The following is a 19736-nucleotide window of genomic DNA, read 5'->3' as shown; positions in this document are numbered from 1 at the left end:
CGCTCTTCCAGTTGGTGAGAAGTGCACCAAGAAGAATTTTTTGGAGAGAAGTGCTCCATGAAACTGAATTGAGTTTTTTTTCCAACATTTGAAGGAAGTATTGATTGTGATGAGAAGTGCATCAAGAAGTGCTTCACAATTGGGAAGAAATTTGGAGAGAAGTGCTCCATAAAAAGTTGAAGTTTTGTAACTTTGAATCAAGGAGGAATGTTGAATATTGATTCAAAGTTGCTGATTTAGTGGGTTGATTGGGTCAAAATTCTGTTTACTGATTTAATGGATTGATTGGGTCAAAATTCTGTTTCCTGATTTAGTGGGTTAAGATAATTTCATTTTTTTTAAATTTAAGTCTAGCAATAAATCCTATTTTCTTGTTATTCAGTTAACATGTATTGCCTATTTAAAGACATGATGATATGAATAAAAATAACGAGATTATAGCCTTCACATTCATGTTTTTTCTTTCTACAGCTTTTGTTCGTTAACTTCATAACTACCAATGTCTCTAAAATTCCAACAAGAGTCACCTACGATCTGCTGGAAGCTAGATTGCACTCTGAAAAAGGTACTGGGGTAAGCAGTGTAGGTGATGGCACATGGCAATTATTAGTGGTGATTGCGACAATTAAGGATAGTTGTTTGCAATTATTGATGGTTGCCAATGTTGGAGTAAGTTGTTACTCATTTCTCTCTCACTCTCAAAAACTTGTGTATTTTCTAAGAGAGGATTTGTATTGTTCGGGTTGTCCAAAACCACCAAAAGAGAGATATTACACAGCCTTTTATAGGCAACATAAAATATTAAAAAAATTTACATCATTCTTGCGCGACAAGTCCTCTTAGAGAAGAAGGCAGCACATCCTTCGAGAGAAGTCCTCTTGGAGAAGATAGTATTTCCTCCATGCAAGTTTAATTTCCATCATTCTCCCCCCTTAAACTTGCACCTTTAATATCTCAAGGCTTGCTTCAATCAATCATTTTTGGAGATGCTACATGTTTAGTGGTCTTCACATGTACTAGCTCGATCTCTTTTAACTTGATATGTTCTCGGATATAGTGAAATTGAGTGTCAATATATTTCAACCTTTCATGATGAATTGGTTTTTTTGCTAATGGTATGGCAAACTTCTAGTCCATATACAATCTCGTTGGGATAACTTGTTCCAATTTTAGTTAGTTTAGCAATCTTCATAACCAAATTGCATGACAAGCACATGATGAAGCTGTGATATACTCAGCCTCGCATATTGATAGTGCGTTTATGGATTGCTTCTTTGACAACCACGTAAATGCAATTCCTTCAAGTAGAACACGTACACCGTTATGCTTTTTTGGTCATCGTGGCTTTCAGCACAGTCACTGCCACTGTATCCAACTAACTCCAAGTTTCCTACACCATAGAATATGCCATGTTGTATTATCCCTTTAATATATCATAGCATTCTTTTTTCTGCCATTAGGTGTTATCCCTTTTGCTCCTTCATATTCGGCTTACCAAGCCAACTTCGAATAGAATATTTGGCCTCGTGCAAGTCAAATACCTCAATCTTCCAATCAATGCTCTTGTAGTATGTTGTATTTATGGACTTCCCCCCCTTTTTTTTGGGGGGGGGGGGTTAATTTGACACTACAATCCATTGGGGTATCTGCCGAATGACACTATATCATGCCAAATTTCTCCAAGAAGTTATTTCATATCCAGTTTGAGATACGAATATTCCATCATCATCTTGTTTTACCTCTAGCCATAAGAAATGTGCAATGAGCTCCAAATCTGTCATCTCAAACTCCTTCTTCATCAATCTTTTGAACTCGTGGATCACCAAATTATTGCTAATGAAGGCTAAGTCATCCACATATAAGCAAACTAACAACATATTTGTAATACCCAAGAATTTCTAATGGATACAAGTGTAATTTATCTTAGGGCGAAAGTAGAATTTTTCAAAGTTTTGAGCTTAAAGTGTATTTCTCGAAGTTAGGAGTAATCGAATCAATTACAGGGAATGCCTTGGAGCTTGGATATCTAAGAGAAATAATATTAGATTGATGAATGTCCCAAGGTGAGATTTATGGCATTGAAAGAAATCGAAACAGAGACAGTTTTTGATACAGTTAAAATATAGCTAAAAAAAAAATCAAAAGGTCGAGAGGGACATTCGGGAATTCTATATGGAACCCTGATGAGGCTCTAATTTTGTGAATAACACAACCCTGAAATGGTTTCGAATGGAAATTCTTAGAGGATAGGCCTAAGAATAATTTTCGAGCCTAAGTGTAATTTTTTATTCTAGTTGAAAAAGGGTTGAAAATGTTATTTTTCCAAATTCGTTGGGTCAATTGTGAAGCATGAGACTCGGGGTTTACGTGATAAAATATCAAAGTTTGAGGACTTGAAATGTGGGCCAAAATGGCATTTGGAAAAAGCTTGGGGTGAAAGTGTAATTCTCCAAACTTGCGGCAGAGTGGCCGCCAACTTGCCACCGCACGTGGAGCCAAATCTGGCGATGGGACGGCCGAATCTTGCCAGGATATGGCCATCTTTGGCCTAGGAAGCGTAGGGGCGAAGCAATGGGCGGTGATTGGCCAAGGGATGGCCTGATTTTGCCTATAAATAGCAAGGGTTTTGGCCAAATATTGAGCATCAAATTACTCGAGTTTGGGAATATTTTTGAGCTTTTGGATAGAGGGCTTTTGTTCCTCGATGTTTTGGGAGAAATTCTGGAGCATTTGGTGAATTTTGGAGTTGGTTCAAGGGTGTTTTGAAGCTTGGCCAGATTCGCAATCAGTTGCCAGAATCGAGGCTTTGGCCGTTCAATTGAGGGCTTTTCGGTAGCTTCTTCGAGCAAATGAGGGTACCACTTGGATCGACTTGAAGAGATCTGCAAGGTGGTGTGATCGAGGGAATTTTCTGGTCGCTGGTGGCGAAAGGCTAACTTGAGAAGACAACCGGCGCATGCAGTACACGCACGGGTTTTCACGCGCAAGGTGCGTGGCTAGCGTGTGAGGGCGCGTGAAATGAGGTATTTTTTTAAAAAATATTTTATGAATTATGGTGAAAAAATTTTGGGAAAAACCTTGTGAATGTATTTATTTTGAAATTATTGAGGGAAAAATATGAGGAAAATAATAGAAAAATATGGAAAAAAAAATGGGTGTTGACAATTCTTTGAATAAATATGATGGTCAGAGTATGCTGAGACTCAAAATTGAGTAATAGTATGATTATTAAGACTTTGCACGAAAATCGAGATTAAGCACGAGAATCAAGATATTCTGAGATACGTTCAAGGTGAGAGTTTCTACTTCAAACTTTGTTTATTGTGAGTGGCTTCACTAGTAAAACTTGGCTTATTGTGGGTGGTTCAACCCTATACTTGATTTTGTTTCATGCAAATGGTTTTGGCACGTGAATGGTGGATTTCATGTGGGTGGTTCATCCAAAATGTTTATTTACAGGTGCATCGAAATACGTACGATGAAATATCGTTTTATGTAATGCATCATTACATGTTGTGGTTATGGCGTTAGCATGTGTGTTGGAAATGGGTAGTGTTTCCAGGTTGCTTTTGAGTGGGAACGTAATCCCTGACGTGATTGTGGTGTACTGAGTTCCTACGTTGATGTTGACCCTCCGGTGACAGAAGTGGTAACAATTGTTCCTAAGATGTCAGGGAGATGTGTTGATGTTGTCCCTCTTAAGCTAGGACTGTGTTATGCCAATGTGTTAATGTGGTTATGTTGCCTTTAGAGAGATTCCACTTTTCTCGTGATATGGGTTAAGTGCTGTATGGAATTTTCTTAGGCTGGGACATGTCAGGATATGTCAGTTTGTTTACAGTATTGCATATATTCATGAAAATATTTTGAACTCTCACTTAAATGATTCAATATCTAATTTGGACTATGTCTCTAAAATATTCAAACGTTCTAAGTGAAAGCAGACGTCAAGGGAAAAGATGTTTTCGAGATATAACCATCATTTACATATTAGATCTATAATAAGCCTTTGATAATGTGCAAGATATTCAGTTGTTATATATTTTTTTGAAGATGTGATGTAAAACGATAGTACGATTTATATGTTATAAACAAAGCGCTCGTAGCTATATATTAATTGAGGTTTCGATCTTGCTTTCGCATTTATAATGATATTACCTGTCTTACCTTATTCATTTTTAAGTTTGATATGCTGAGAAGGTAGAATGAGATTGTTGGGGAATGATTTATGTTAAGTGTATGTTGAAAAAAAAAAATATTCCCAAAATTTCAGGTTAACGTCGAGGGCTGGGATTTTTTTTAATTTTCCATTATAATGATATCCCCCAATGAAAAAAAAAAATACACCCCCTGTATTCTCGTGGAATGGGTGAAACTATAAGCTGAACCACGTAAAATCTCCATGTGCCCGACTATTTGTATGTGTCATAGAATGTGATATAGGTATGATGGCTAGAACACAACCCGCTCTTGAAGGTTAAGTCGCTTAGTGGCAATCTGGTGCCGATGACCACGAGTTGGCCCGAGATCACTAGAAGATCTGACGCTTATACCTGCAGGCTCACCCGAATCCCTCATTTGAGTCCGATGCCATGCCTTTAGGTTAGACTTGACTCCTTGGTTGATCTAGCGCCTAAGCCTTTCGGCAAACTCGGATGTCTGGCAAGAATCCCACGCTGGACTTCTGGCCAAACCAAGATTCCCTAAGGTAGACCGGCCCTAGGAAAGCGGGATAAAGGTGGAACGACCATATGATGGTTCTAACATGATTCCGCTCACCAGAGTTAAGTCGCCTAGTGGCAATCTGGCGCCGATGACCACAAACTAGCCCGAGATCACCAAAAGATCCGATGCCTATGCCCGCAGGCTCACCTGGATCCCTCGATTGAGTACGGGGCTATGTCCTTTGGCTGGACCGGACTCCTTGGTTGATTCGGCACCTAGGCCTCCCAGCAAACTCGGACGTCTAGTAGAAATCCCGCACCGAGTTACTGGCTAAACCCAGATTTCCCAAATTAGACTGACCTCGAACAAGTGTGAGAAGAGTTGGAGTGACTATACAATAGTTCTAACATAACCCCACTTACTCAGGTTGAGTCGCCTTGGTCATAATCTAGGGCCGATGACCTCGCACCGACCTGGGATCATCAAATGTTCTTGTTAGAATAGAAGTGCTATGACACACACCAAGAGGGGGTGAATTGGTATAATAAAAATTCTTTTGATAAAAGAAGATGTCGTTTATAAAGACCACGGCTTCGTTAAACCTCAAGACTTTGAAATAGCACGATGAGGTATCAACTGTGTAAAGACAATCTCATTTTTATAATGGAAAACACAATAATGAAAAATGTAAAATCTTTTTCAATGAAGGGATTAAATATGTGAAGCAAGAGAGAAATCAAGAAATGCTTGAAAAGATAAAAAAGAAAAATCACAAGCACAAGAGAACACAAAGATTTATAGTGGTTCGTCTTAATTAAGCCTAATCCACTACTTTAACTTCCCACTAAGGATTTTCAAGCAAACACTATAACTCTCCTATCACACCGGATAAGCCCTCTAGCATTAAGCTAGGAAGATACAAACCTATTGCTTAAATAAGCAAGCTCTCTAACAAATCTAGGTAATACAAACCTCCTACTTTGACAAGTAGGTCCTCTAGTTATACAAGCTAGGAACACAAGAAATGATACAAGAGATTAGTTTCTAAGAGTTTGCCCACTTAGTTACAATGTAATCAGGAATAAATGCAAGGCTAAAAATTATGCTTTGAAATAAATAAAATACAAGCCTTGAAAGCAAAAGACTTAGGGCACAATTGAAGCACAATGATTGATAAGCACTTGGGAGCTTGTAGATAGATTGTTTCGGTAGTTCGAATTCTCCTTCTTGACTTGCATTTATAGAGGTTTGAAAGATAAAACTTGAAATCATCCCGTTGCAAGTGGAGGGAACACTTGAGAGTGGTGGTCACTAGCCATTAAAAGTTGTCTGCAATATGCTGATCGACAGCTTCTTCTAACCGGTTGACAGGATAGTTCAAATATTTGAACACCGGTCAATAGGTGAGCTAAAATGGCCGACAGCTTCAGAGAACCAGTCGACAGGTTGAGATGCAGAGGCGGTTGACAGCAAACAACTGAGAGCATGTTGTTTAATCGGTCAACAACCTTATCTTAACAAGTCGACAGCTTGTCAGCTTGAAGCAACCGGTCAACAGCTTCTTATGATTTGAAAACAAAAGTTATCATTTTTTTTACATTCATTTTACACGGCAATTTAAAACAACATTTTGGAACATAATGATGATTTTGCTATGATATAAATATGAAAGATTGTTCTTGATTGAATTTGATTTAATTTGAATAAGTTAACTTGATGGAAAAATAGTTTGAAATTGATTTTATTTTCATAACATATATATATTTAAGTTTAGCATCAAAACCAAAACATCAACATCATCAATTATGACGCCCATGCCTGTAAGCTCACTTGGATACCTTGATCGAGTCAAGTGCCAAGCCCCAAAGCTAGACCTAACTCTTTGGTTGATCTGGTGCCTAGGCCTCTCAGCAAACCCAGATGCCCAATAGGGATCCCGTACTGGACATTTAGCCAAACCCAAATTCCTTGAGATAGATTAACCCCTGTAGATGGGCATGAAAGACGTAGCGGCTAGCACACATAACTCTCCTAGGGATTGAGCCACTTAGATACAGCCTGGCATAGAGGGCCACAACCCTACCCAGGATCACCAAATGGTCCGACGCCTATGCCCACAGGTTCACCCGAATCCCTTGATCGAGTCAGGTGCTAAGCCTCAAAGCCAGACCTAACTTCTTGGTTGTTTCGGCGCCTAAACCTCCTGGCAAACTCGGATGCCCAATAAGAATCCCAGGTCAAACTAAAAAAAGAAAAAAGATGGAGGGAATGGTGGTGACTCCGATCCTGAGGGTCCAGTCGCTTAGAGATAATCTAGTGCCTATGACTTTGGACTAATTTAGGATTTTCGTACTTCGACACCTATGCCCGCAGGTTCACCCAGATCCCTCGAGTGAGTCCTGTGCTATGCCTCCAAGCTAAACCCGACTCCTCGGTTGATCTAACACCTAGACCTCCCTGCAAACTTGGATGCCTGACAAGAATTCTGTGTCGAGCCCTAGGCCAAACCTAGATTACCTATGGTAGACGAGCTTGTAAGAGGAAGGCGGGTGCCTCCAAAAAGTTCCCCACTCAAAAATTATGTGTTTGCTCTCAAGACGTCTCATAAAGGCTTAACGGTGAGGCGCCCCCCCGAATTGGAACACTTGGAGGACCCGACGTCGCAGCACGAGTTTCGCGATTTAAGCTTGGGACAACGCTTATCTTAAATTCCTCGTGATGAATGGTTCTTAAATATGAGCCGTGAGGGGAAGTGGGATATGTCGAACCATAGAAATGATTAAAGAAAAGCCTAAATTTAAGGCGTCCTAAACCCATAACATGCAAGTCAAACGTTCGTGCTTAAATAATTGACCTAGAAAGAAAGGCAATTAGAACATCTGCATGAGCACAATGCTAAGAAAGCATGAACTTTCATACATAGAAACAATGGTCCAAGAGTCCAACATCCATACTTACACCAAAAAAGTCATCATCCAACATAATCGGGATTGGAAAAATCATTCACAAGAATAACTTCCACTAGAACATATGACGATAGCATAAAAGATCTAGAGTCCAGAAGATTAAAAAGTTCAACAAAAAGAAAAAAAAAAAAAAGTGCTTAAATAGCAAAATGATGTTTTCCATATAACATCAATACATTCAAAAAAGAGCATATGACGGACACATTGGCCAAAAAAGAAATACAATTTGTTATATAAAATGGGCACGATGAGCGTCCCCTTAAAATTTGAAATCCACAAAAAGCAGGGCAACACATCAGTTATCCTGGGCATCTCGAGGAGCAGAAAGGTGTTCTAGATGTTAGATATGAGCCCTAAAGACTAATTCTAGTGACACAAAGGGACTCGATTTTGTAACTTTTTAAATATTATTTAAACAACAAGTTTATGTTTTATTTAAATTGTAATATAATTTAAATTAAAAAAATATATCCATTAGTATAATAAGGAGTGGATACCATTCTTAAGTGTTATGAATACAAGTTACGGATGATCTACAATTTGTTATACTATAACCAAATTCCTGTCCATAGAGTTCTTAATCTGGATAATAGCAACTCGTAAAGGTCAGCACACTGTCTTCTTCCTTGTTCAGTATGAGATACTGAAACATAAGGTTGTTGAGTCTCGTGCTATTCTGTATGAGATATAGAAGAAATATGAGTGTGTGCTCATTACATGAACGAGTTCACTAAACATAACTGTTAGCATTGAATCACGTAGATTATTTCTTACGGGTCAATGATTTAATATTATCTGTGATGTGTAACTAGTCTTTAGACCTGAGATGACATGGATATTTATGTATTGGTGAATTAGAAAATCAACGTATTATATGATTGTTCCAATTAGGAATAATCATACATATCTATATGCCTAATTCAGTGATATATGAGGTATATGTGCATCAGACATGGAATCTATCACTTCGAGATTTATGAGCAGGATATCTTATGCGATCCAATAATCACTTGACGATAAATCTTTGGCCGAAGTAATATGACTATGGAATTTGTTCCATAAAATTGTCATAATTAGTCAAGATTGATTTTGGATTTGGTCATATGACAAGATTAAGAGATTCGACCTGCTAACCATGATCTCATATCTTGTCGAGATATAGGATGATAAAAGGACCGTATTGTATGGTAACGTAGTAAAATGTTTACAATACTCACTTCACAATAAATTGAGTAATCATGAAATATTGCTAAATGTCACTCATGATTTACGAGAATTAATCATTGATTATTCTTGTTGCCAATTTATTTGTAAATCCAAAAAGTCTCGCCCAAAAGAAATCATTTTCAAAGAGAAGATGGATAAAATAGTAATTTTATAATTATTAATAATAGTGCTTTTATTTATTAGATAAATAAAAATAATTAAATAATTATATTATGAATATAATTATTTAATTATTAATTGGATTGGGCCTTTTGGTAGCACATTAGGCTTGGCCCAATAGCAGTATAGGATTGGATTTAATTTAAACTCCATTTGATTGGGCTTAGCGCAATAGTATTAAATGGAATGGTATTGAGAAGTCCAACCCATTAAAGGAGTAAGATTAATGGAACTCTATAAATAACTCTATTAACCCTTCATTTCTTCTTCTTAAAATACTTGAAAATTGAGAAAGTTTGGAAGAAGTGTGTGTGTGAATCTAAAATGTAAGTTAGAATTTTTTGTGAAAAAATTCTTCTACTTCCCTTTCTCTTGATATTCTTGGATAGAAGTGATTTCGAGTGAAATCGGATTATATAGCGGGAAACCTAGCGGATCGACTCGGCATCCTACATTTGAAGGATTATACAGTGGGAAACCTAGCGGTGAAATCAGATTTCATCAAAAATGTAATTATTTGTTTTTACCTTCAATTTGTAAACCATAATTTCTGAAAAACGGGATACCTGCAAACTAAATTTTTATTTCGTTGCGATATGATAAGATATATGTAATCTCAACACTAGATGCTTTGGTAACAGGCTCAGGCGAGAATCATCTTACATGTCTCCCGGCGGTTCATCCAACTCGTCCTTGATCTGGTCAAGGGCCTCAATCATTCTTGAAGATTCCTCAAGATCGGGCACGTAGGGACTCCAAGGACCAGAAAGGTTGGTTAGGTCATTCTCTAAGGCAGCCCTTACCATCTCGTCGGGACTAAAGGAATTGAGTTCATATGTTCTTAGTCAAAGGGATCAATTGAAGTAGTTCCCGAGAACACCATATCTGGAAATGACTCTTCTAAGCGTCAAAATTCCAAAAGGTTGCGGCCAAGACAAAAGCCATATTTGGCGTAGCAGCTTGCACAAGCATTTTTACGCCGATAACAGTCATTGGAGAGGCGATAGGCTCGAATGGCTACCTCAATATCCCGTCGCCTTGCACCTTCCACACGTGTAATGTTTGCTTGGGCTCGTATAAGTTCTTGCTGAGTCTGCGCCACTTACTCTTTAGCTTGTAAGGGCTCTCGTCAGACGAATATTGTTCTCTCGAGCCTCCGAAAAAGAGGAAGCCATCTCTTCGTATGCTTTGGATTGCCCCTCTAACTTCTCTTTCCACCCTTAAGCCTCGAATTCAGCAGCTTGGCATTTGGTGGAAAGATTGTCAAGTTGAAATTAGAGTTCTTGGACTTGGGTCTCGAGAGACGACTTAACTAATTCCAAATACCTAACTCGCATGCCCATGACTTGCTTCTCTTATTTCCAGTTCCAGGATCTATGCATCCACTACTGGATTTCTACTTCCTGGCGAGCCATGTGTCCTCGATTCATAGCATTGGTAACCACTACACCATGAGTTCCCTACACACAGAAAAATGAATAAGTAAACGACTAGTATTTCGAGAAAAGCTAAAAGGGAAGAGCTTACAATGGCAAGATAACGCTCAAATTTGTCCATGTCCGCGAGAGAGTTACAGAAATATCGACCCTCGTCGCGGGGAAGAATGGTTGAGTATATGAGGCGTGCTCCAATTCCCAGCATATCTATCGTGTCTGTGTCTAGGACTCTCGAGCGAACCTCGAAATTCTTTCCACGAGCCCAATGCATATCCCCAAGATCGATTGCCCCCTAGTGAGGAGGAGGGGGTGGAAGAACTAAAGGCTCCAAACCCCTCACTCGAGCCTTCTCTTCAGCATGCAATGTCCGACGCTCGAAACGCTGAGGATTGGTCACCCCGCGACGATACAATCCACAACCACTTGCCTGTGCAGCATTGATAGTTTCCTAGTCAAGACGGGACGTAACCTCAACCTCTTGCACTTTCGGGGGCTTTGAGGTTGTGCCTCGGTCAACTCCACCATGACGGGCTCACCTACACCCTGCGACGCCTCGGGCAATCCCATCCTGACCAGCCCTGCTCATGGCAGCTGAAGTAGCTCCCTCACCAGACGAACCGAACTTAAGAGTAGGCTCAGCAATAGGAGAAAGAATGGGTACAAAATCAATTGCAATAGTGCCATGGGGATCAGTTAATGGCTGAGAGACAATAGGATTGACCTCTGCGGGAAGTCAACGGCTTCTCTTCTTTCGATGGTGGTGTGCCCCACTCGTCTCTCCCCCACCCTCTTCGAGCTCGGGTGCTTGAACCTTAGGAGAAGAAGGTGGAATTTCGAGCTAGCTTATAGGAAGAGGTGGTTGTCCATCTTGAGTCGCCGCCTTAACAGCTCTCTGACGAGTAGACAACTTCATTCACCTCATACTTGCAAATAATTTTTTTTTTTTTTTTTCAAATTAGAGCCTGTGGAAATGAAATAGGGAAAGCAATGAAAAAGGATTGCTTGTAAGTTAAAGAAGAACAAGAAGAATGCACAGTTAAAGGGATCCAAACCCTCAGAAGGAGACCGCTCCTACAGAGGGATGACCCCTTCTTCTGCTAGGACATTGGTTGCTAGAGGAATTGGGGGTCGCAGAGGAAACGTCGAAGGACCCTCGTGCCTTGATGATTCTCCTGCGTGGAGTACCTAGCTAGCACTCCTCAACCGATCCTCAAAAAGAAGGTCCATAAGGTTTACTGGACCTCCACACAAGAGTCGGCGCCACTCATCTTTATATTGCTCATAGAGGTTAGGAATGGAAGCAGAAAGAATCAACTTAGCCACTCCATCATCCGAACGCCAACCCCGGGGGGAGTACCACCTACTCGGTGGAGGATTCACGACAAACCAACGAGAATCAAAATAATATGCCCTAGGAGGAATACCCTCAAATAAACGATCATCGACGCGCTCCCTATAAAGTGTATACAGGTGATAGCGAGACCGTCCTTATCGGAAGTGATAAAAACATAAAAGAAGGTCGACGATGGGGGACACCCCTCTCTCTTGACACAAAACAAAAAAACCCACCAGTTGAGCCCAGCCATTGGAATGTAGCTGAGCCGGAGCCAGGCCACTTCGACGAAGGAATTCTACACCAAAAGGGTGGCGCGAAAGGCGGAATCCTAAGCGAAAACTTATTTTGTGAATTGCAAGGCACCCTTCCGAAACAGTAGTGGCATAAGATTCACCTGGGTCAAGCGATCTAGCGCAATAAGAGAAGGGAATACGATAGTTGCTCACCAATTAAGCAAGCTCATTAGCTGTTAGGGCAAAACTCTTGCCCATAAGAAACCGACAGGCATGTCCCTCGAGATCCTAGGTACGAAAGTATGCACTCCTAGATGTTATGATTATCGAAAAACGAGAAGAAAGGTACAAGACTGGGAAAAAGAAAATGATAACCCTAAGAGTTTGGCACTAAGGGGACATATTTCTCAAAAGGAAAAGGCAAAAAAAGAAGAAGAGGAAGAAGGAAGAGAAATAACACAGAAGCTAGCAGCAGGAAGGGTCACAGCAAAAGGCTTGCGGCTATGAGGCTAGCTACAAGGAGCTCACAACAAGGGAGCTTATGGCAAAAGCTTACGGCAAAGTGCACAAAGGGACGGAAGAAAAGGTACGTAGCTTGTGGCTAAGGTGCTTGCAATGGAGGCTCGTAGCAATGCTTGTGGAATTTAAAGAGGAAGGCAAGAAGCTCACGGCAAGCACAAGGAAGGGTCACGGCAAGCACGATGAAGGCTCACAGCAAGCACAAGAAAGGCTCACGACAAGCACAAGGAAGGCTCGCGACAAGTAGGAGAAAGGCTCAAGGCAAGAAAGGAAAGTTCGCAGCAAGCATGAGGAAAGGTTGTGACAAGGCGTCAACGCTAAGGAAAAGCCTAACAACAAAGAAAAAAGGGGGGGAACCTTTGTGGTAAGTACTGGCTATAAAAGTCTTGAGGCAACACAAGGGAAAGAAACCTCTTGGCAAAGGATTCTTACGGTAGAGACTCTAGGTTGGGGTAAAAGCACAATAAGTTACTGAGGCAAGTGGAATTTATAAAAGAGTGCCGGAAGGCCAATGGGCAAAGAAGAAATTACCCCATGGGTAATAACCAACCTAGCAACAATGTCTCTATGACACCCCTCAATTTAGCTAAAAATTTTACTCTTTAATTTTGCCTAAAGACAAAACAGAAAAGTGGGAGGCAATTATTGTGCCATGAGAATTAGGAGGAAAGAAATGAGGATTTCTAAAGCAAAAATAAAATATTAAGACTCGCGATAGTGTGCTCTAAGCCACATGAAAAAAGGCTCACGGCAAGAGGCCTTGCGGCCAAAAGCCTCGCGATAAAGGCCTTATCGAAAGAAGTTCACTGGAAGTGTCTCACCGCAAGGGGCTCGTGGCAAGTGCCTTGCTACAAGGAGCCTCGCAGCAAAGGCCTTATCGAAAGGTGCCTCACAACAAAGGCCTTGAAGCAATAATCTCGCGGCAAATGCCTTGTCATAAGTGCCTCACGATAAAGGCCTTATCGTAAGGGGCCTCTCGGCGAAGGCCTTGCCACAAGAAGCCTCACAACAAGTGCCTTGCCAGAAGCAACCTTGTAGCAAGGGCCCTTGTGGCCAGAGGCCTTGCAACGCTGTGGACTTCACGACCAGAGCCTCCTCTCAACAACACCAAGACTCCCATTCAGCAAGCGACACGTGTCAGCAATGAACATTCTTGAGAATCACGCCTTATAAATACCCAACTACGGGACAATAAGAGGGACTTCCGAATTCGGTAAAACTTCAATATATTGACTACGTTTTTACTATTTTTGTGAACAATTATTTTGATTCAGTACCGACTTAGGCATTGGAGAGACGTCACAGGCGAGGATTCTCGCGAGTCTTCTAATCTATTTTTTGAGTATCAACAAGGCAATATCCTTGTGGCGAGCATCCTCGCAGCAAGATCCTTAAGGCAATGATCCTTGCAGCAAGACCTTTAAGGTGAAGATCATTGCAGCGAGATCCTTGAGGCAAAGATCCTCGCAACAAGATCCTTAAAGCGAATATTCTTGTGGCAGAATCTTTAAGATGAAGATCCTTAAGGTGAGATCTTTAAGGCGAAGACCCTTTTAGCGAGATCCTTAAGGCAAAGATCTTTAAGACGAGATTCTTAAGGTGAAGATCCTTAAGGCGAGATCATTCAGGCGAGACTCTTGTGGCAAAATCCTTGTGGCGAGCATCCCAAGCGAACTCCCTTGTGACAACTTTTCTTACGGCAATCTTATTTCACTAGATACCGAGCTCAAATAAGTTCTACATCATAAAATTTAATTGTTGGGGTCATGTCATCATACAAATCATTTTTAACGTAAAAGCTAAGCGAGTTCTACAGAATGGTTCACAATTTAAGGCTTCTGTTACTACAGCCCATTACAGTTGCAGCATGCCAAGGGAGCTATGGCTATACATTCATAAATGTTTCCTTCCCACTGTGCCGTGCGAAGGAAAATGCAGCCGGTCTTTATCCTCATTTATCTATAAACAATTCTACAAAGAAAAAGATGGGAAAAAAGTTATTATCAATGTTCAGTATTTTGTCAAAATTTCAGCCCCCGTCTTGGTAATAAGGATGGTATGCTCAAACTGGGCAGCAGGGCTGCCATCAGCGGTCAGGGTCGTCCAGTTATCTTCCCAGGTTATACACTCTGTGCCGCCTAGAGTAAGAATTGGTTCTGCAAGTTAAGAACGTGAAAATAAATAAATGGGTAAAGCGTCATCTCTATATCAATTTGGATGAAATGATGACTTCGAACCATATGGAAATATATATAGGATGAGATGAATAAATGAAGATGCATTGCCGGGCATCAACTCATCAGATGGGAAAAATAGACAGAATCACCCAAAACAAAGCTATGTAAGTTTAAATAAACTAACCACCATCACAACTAATAGCGTATGAAATAGAACTTATCAACTATGATCCTAGACGCGCTGCAAGAAGAAGACTGTTATTCACAATATTAGCCCGATGAGTGAATTAATTGCACAATATTCATTTCTTGGAGGGGTTGGGTTAGATGATAAATGTGCAAGGGAGACCATGAAACAGTCTAACAAGGTAGCTCCAAGGTTGAGCAAAGGTTAGCCCACAAAGATGTCATATGACTTGAAAGTAGGTAATGATTCTCCTGAAAACATACGAGATAAAGTTTTATCTCTTTCTTGATTTTGCTCTTTTCTTGAGCTCCCCCCCAGCCCTTCTGTCTCCTATCTTTTTCAAAGGTATCTTCAACCTCTCTTTTTATCTATTTTTTTTATATAATTATATGCTAATTTGCTTATATCCTCTTCTACACCAAGTGTTTCTCCTATAATTTCTCTTTCTAACATTGGTCAGATATACTATAAAAGAAAATAAATTATAAAACTACTATTTTATGTTTTAATGGAAAGAGTGCTATTTAGAGCTGCAAATTGCCCGAGGATTTGTATCTTGTAGAATAGGTAAAAAACATTAAACTCTTAATAAGTTCTGATCTAGTGCATATTTTTGTTCTTTGAAATAGGCTACTTTGTAGTTCTCCAAAAAAACCCATAAACAAACAGTCAACAGATAAATGTAACTTCCCCAATATGGTAAAGGTTGGCAAAAAGATTTCATTCCTCAAACAGTAAACTACAAAAGCATCAAAGAGTAACAAATGCAATGATATAACTACAAACATTACAGTAAATTGACAATTTATACATGGATCTTGCACTGACCAGGCTACATCACTTTTGGTTCAACAAAAAGAACAGGAAAGAAAAAAAACTTAAATGTCATACACAAGCACAAGCGCGCGCACATATATATGTAAGTGATAAAAAATGAAAAGCACATACCAATAGTAAAAGTTTGACCTTCAACCATGTGACCAGGCTTGTCATTACCTATCAAAAGAAATGAAAAATTACATTTAGGAATATATAGGTAATCAATCCAATAGGCAATATATAGTTTAGAAGCCCAGATTCTTTTCTTTTTTCTCTCTTCCTTTTTATGAATCACTCCAAGTCGGAAATCTTTGGCATCCCAAAATAGGAGTGTTACTGAATTATAAAATATCTGTTGCACAAATCATTCAGATTTAACACAGCTATACTTCCAATTAGAACCACAAAAACTTGAATGCTACAACTGAATCATGTTTATAAGATATTGCAATTTCAGGCTGACAAACATCCAAACTCAGATTTGCAGGTACAGATACACCGCATTTGTACTAGATTAAGTATTACTTAGATATTCACAAAAAAGAAGAGCTTTCATAACCGACAAACCCCAATGACCTAGAACACCTGACCCTTAAAGATATTTTATTATCCTACTGACAAAGGGAAATTTTGTGTAATAACAATAGAATTTTAGATAAATACCGTCCATATATACAATTTAAATTTCATAACAAAAGATGTTGGTATTTTATGAAGAAAGAAGAAAAGGGAATGAAAAAAAAATACCAAAGCAAAAGTCATATATTTTATTCAATCCTAAACTCTAATTTATACAGCTAAAATGTAAATTGAAATGAGCATAAAGTGGAGAATAATATGGCATAATATCCAGCCAAAATAACTAACAAACAATATCAGATATTTGCTAATTTATTGGTTATGGATGATCTTAATTTATTTTGACTTCTTTAAATCACATCAGCAGCTACTAAATCAAAATTCAACACTCCTCCTCGACTTTGGGGCTGCAAATGTAAATTTTAAATTTTGGCATGTCTTGGATATAGCATATGGGCATTTTATGATTTTATAATTATGAGGCATAGGTATGGTTATGGGTTTTGGGGCATAGGCATTTTTTTGGATATAGGCATTTTTGGGCATAGGCATGGATATAATTTTTTTGAGTAGAGTTAAAATAACTCCTCCTCCTCATGTTGGTCAGCAGCAACTCTAGCTTCTCCTTCTTCTTGTGATTTGCACACAATTGTGATGTGACCTAATTGACCACATTTGTTGCATTTTACATCGGGCCTCCACCAACACTTGTGTTGTGGATTATTGGTTTTTTTGCAGTAAGGGCAAGGTGGATAATTTCCACTATTGTTGTTTCTAGCATTTGCAAGCTTCTTGTTGTGATTCCAAACATTTTTTTTACCGACGAGCCTTGTTTGTGCTTGCAAAGCTCCTTCGACGGCTCCTCCTATCCTCACAAGCCTTCTTTGTTCTTGAGCCTGTAAAGCATTAAGTAACTCTGCCAAGGAAATGCTTGACAGATCTTTTGCATTTTCTAGAGAAGAGATGGTGACTTCATACATCTCTGGAAGTGTAACAAGTATTTTTTCAATGATTCTTTGATCAGGAAAATCCTTACCTAACAACCTCACTTTGTTAGCAAGGCTAAGCAGCATGTCAGTGTACTCCTTCACAGTTTCTGACTCCTTCATTCTTTGCATTTCAAACTCTCTAATCAAGCTTAACACTTGCATATTCTTCTTTGAGATGATCCCAAATGGCTTTTGCTGAAGACAGGTTCATGATTTTTGTGAAAATATTGGGAGAAACTACAGCATACAAGTAGGCCATGGCTTTAGCCTTCCTTGTCTTCCTCTCCTTGTGAATCTTTATTTGGTTCACAGTTGGATTGGCCGGCAAATCAGCGACTACATAATCTTCCTCAACTGCTTCCCAAAGATCTAGTGCCTTGAGATGGACTTTCATTTTAATAACCCATACTTGATAGTTGTCGCCACCAAATATCGGTGTTACTGGCATTCCATGACTTGGTTCTGCTTCCATCTTTACAAATTGTTGGCTTGAATTTGAGTGTTTGTGAATATGGTTTTTTTTTGTTTCTCTCGATTCACAGGTCCCTCAAGAAAAATGCTCTGATACCATTTGTTGGTATTTTGTTGGTATTTTATGAAGAAAGAAGAAAAGGGAATGAAAAAAAAATACCAAAGCAAAAGTCATATATTTTATTCAATCGTAAACTCTAATTTATACAGCTAAAATGTAAATTGAAATGAGCATAAAGTGGAGAATAATATAGCATAATATCCAGCCAAAATAGCTAACAAACAATATCAGATATTTGCTAATTTATTGGTTATGGATAATCCTAATTTATTTTGAATTCTTCAAATCACATCAGCAACTACTAAGTCAAAATTCAATAAAAGATACGGTCAGTATTCTTTTTAATCCATCGAAAGAAACATTATCTCTCTTCAACATCCGTCAGAAATGACCATATAACATCTTGGTCTATCAGAACTTTATTAAGCAACTGACAAGCAGGCAATCGGATTAATCATTCATTCTTGCGAGACTATCAATATTTTCAGAGACCACATTATGATTCAGTTTTTTTTTTTTTTTTTTTTTTTTTTTTGAGTAAAGGAGGAAGGTGGGGCAACTAGCATAGCAACCCCCACTGGGTTTGACCACGGCCCTTCCTCACTAGGAAATGTCCAATTTGAGCCATAGCTACTGTCGGAAAGCAAGCCTCTCACCTTAGCCCCACACCACAGTGCCCAACCTCAGGCCCTATATCCACAGCTCTTTTTGGGATTATAGGTCTAGATCATCCTGTAAGAAGGATCGATTTAAAGTTCAAAATTCAAATCCTAGACCTAGTGGATATAGGAGAACTCCTGAACCATTGGGCAACCACCATGGTGGTATGATCCACAGTATTTTATTCAACATTCTCAATGAGTGTGAGGCTTAATGTCAAGGCCCAGAGTAATATAAGCAGCATTCAGTAATTTATAGTCCAGCAAAACTTAAGGCAGGCGTAAAAACTATATTATTAAGCTTTCAGTTATTTAGATTAGCATAGTATATTATGACTAGATGAAATAAGAATCCATTGAGAGTAGTGAACAGCAGTGGAGACTTTTTAATGATCAATAATCTGTTGCAAATAGACATTTTAGTAATAGCCTGATACATTGAAATTTTATTCCAAATTTTCAGGGCTCTTAGTAAAAACTAAGAACTCAAGAGTATATGTTTAACCCTCCATTAGTATAAAAGCCTTAGCAGAAAAGTGTTGAGAGCCTTTCATAGAAAAACCAAAGAGAAATTGCAGTCCGGACTGATTTTAGCTATTCTCTAAACCAAATCTAGCACCCATCAGAAAAAAGTTCTAACTTCTAAGGTGTTAAAGCTTATTTCCTCTTTTTCTTCCCCCCTGATATTCAAAATGCTGCCAAAATATTTTGAGAAATCCTTGGAATTTTAATTCAGTTCATTTTCTCACTGTTAACTATTTATAACAGTGAGAAAATTTTCACAATTCATCAAATCAAGAGTTTTTTTCCCCCCTAAATGACCAACCAACACATTGATGCCACTAAGCCATGTTATAAATAGTTATTTCCTTACCATAAAAACATTTCAGCATGTTTTAATCTTCGCTAGAAAAAATCTAACCTTTGAGAGAGTGCATATAGAATATACAAAATAATCAAATCAAGATGTTACTCACGGTGATGGTATATAATTGGCTCAGAGTGAAATATAGTCCCGACACCATGCCCAACAAAACGCTCAACCACACCATAACCAAAACGTTCAGCATGTTCACTGAGGTAATTGCAACGATAAATTGTCAAGAACAAGTGGGAGACACTAATGAAAGCATCAAATCATATGTTATACACAAAAACAAACACAATAAGTAAATATTACATTTAAGAACCCACTAGTAAACACAAAGGATACAGTCAACCTTATGTCCACAAGATGCAACAGAAACAAGATA

At 39.0% G+C, this 19736-nt stretch overlaps 1 protein-coding gene across 2 annotated transcripts in view; it reads right to left on the bottom strand.

Annotated features, from left to right (window-relative positions):
• Window positions 1-14313: 14313 nt before the first annotated feature.
• Window positions 14314-19736, bottom strand: part of LOC127798025 (methionine aminopeptidase 1B, chloroplastic) — a 37071-nt gene continuing 31648 nt past the window's right edge. For both annotated transcript variants that reach the window (XM_052331301.1, XM_052331302.1), the window contains 3 exons: window positions 19461-19558; window positions 15854-15901; window positions 14314-14697 (listed from right to left, as the gene is read on the bottom strand). In XM_052331301.1, coding sequence (XP_052187261.1) covers window positions 14552-14697; window positions 15854-15901; window positions 19461-19558 — 292 coding nt within the window. In that variant the 3' untranslated portion in view covers window positions 14314-14551. The remainder of the gene's footprint in view (window positions 14698-15853; window positions 15902-19460; window positions 19559-19736) is intronic.

This window comes from Diospyros lotus, chromosome 3, assembly GCF_014633365.1.
Source record: "Diospyros lotus cultivar Yz01 chromosome 3, ASM1463336v1, whole genome shotgun sequence".
Lineage (NCBI taxonomy): Eukaryota > Viridiplantae > Streptophyta > Magnoliopsida > Ericales > Ebenaceae > Diospyros > Diospyros lotus.
The sequence above is the reverse complement of the archived record's forward strand: the minus strand, read 5'-3'. Positions and strand labels throughout refer to the sequence as shown.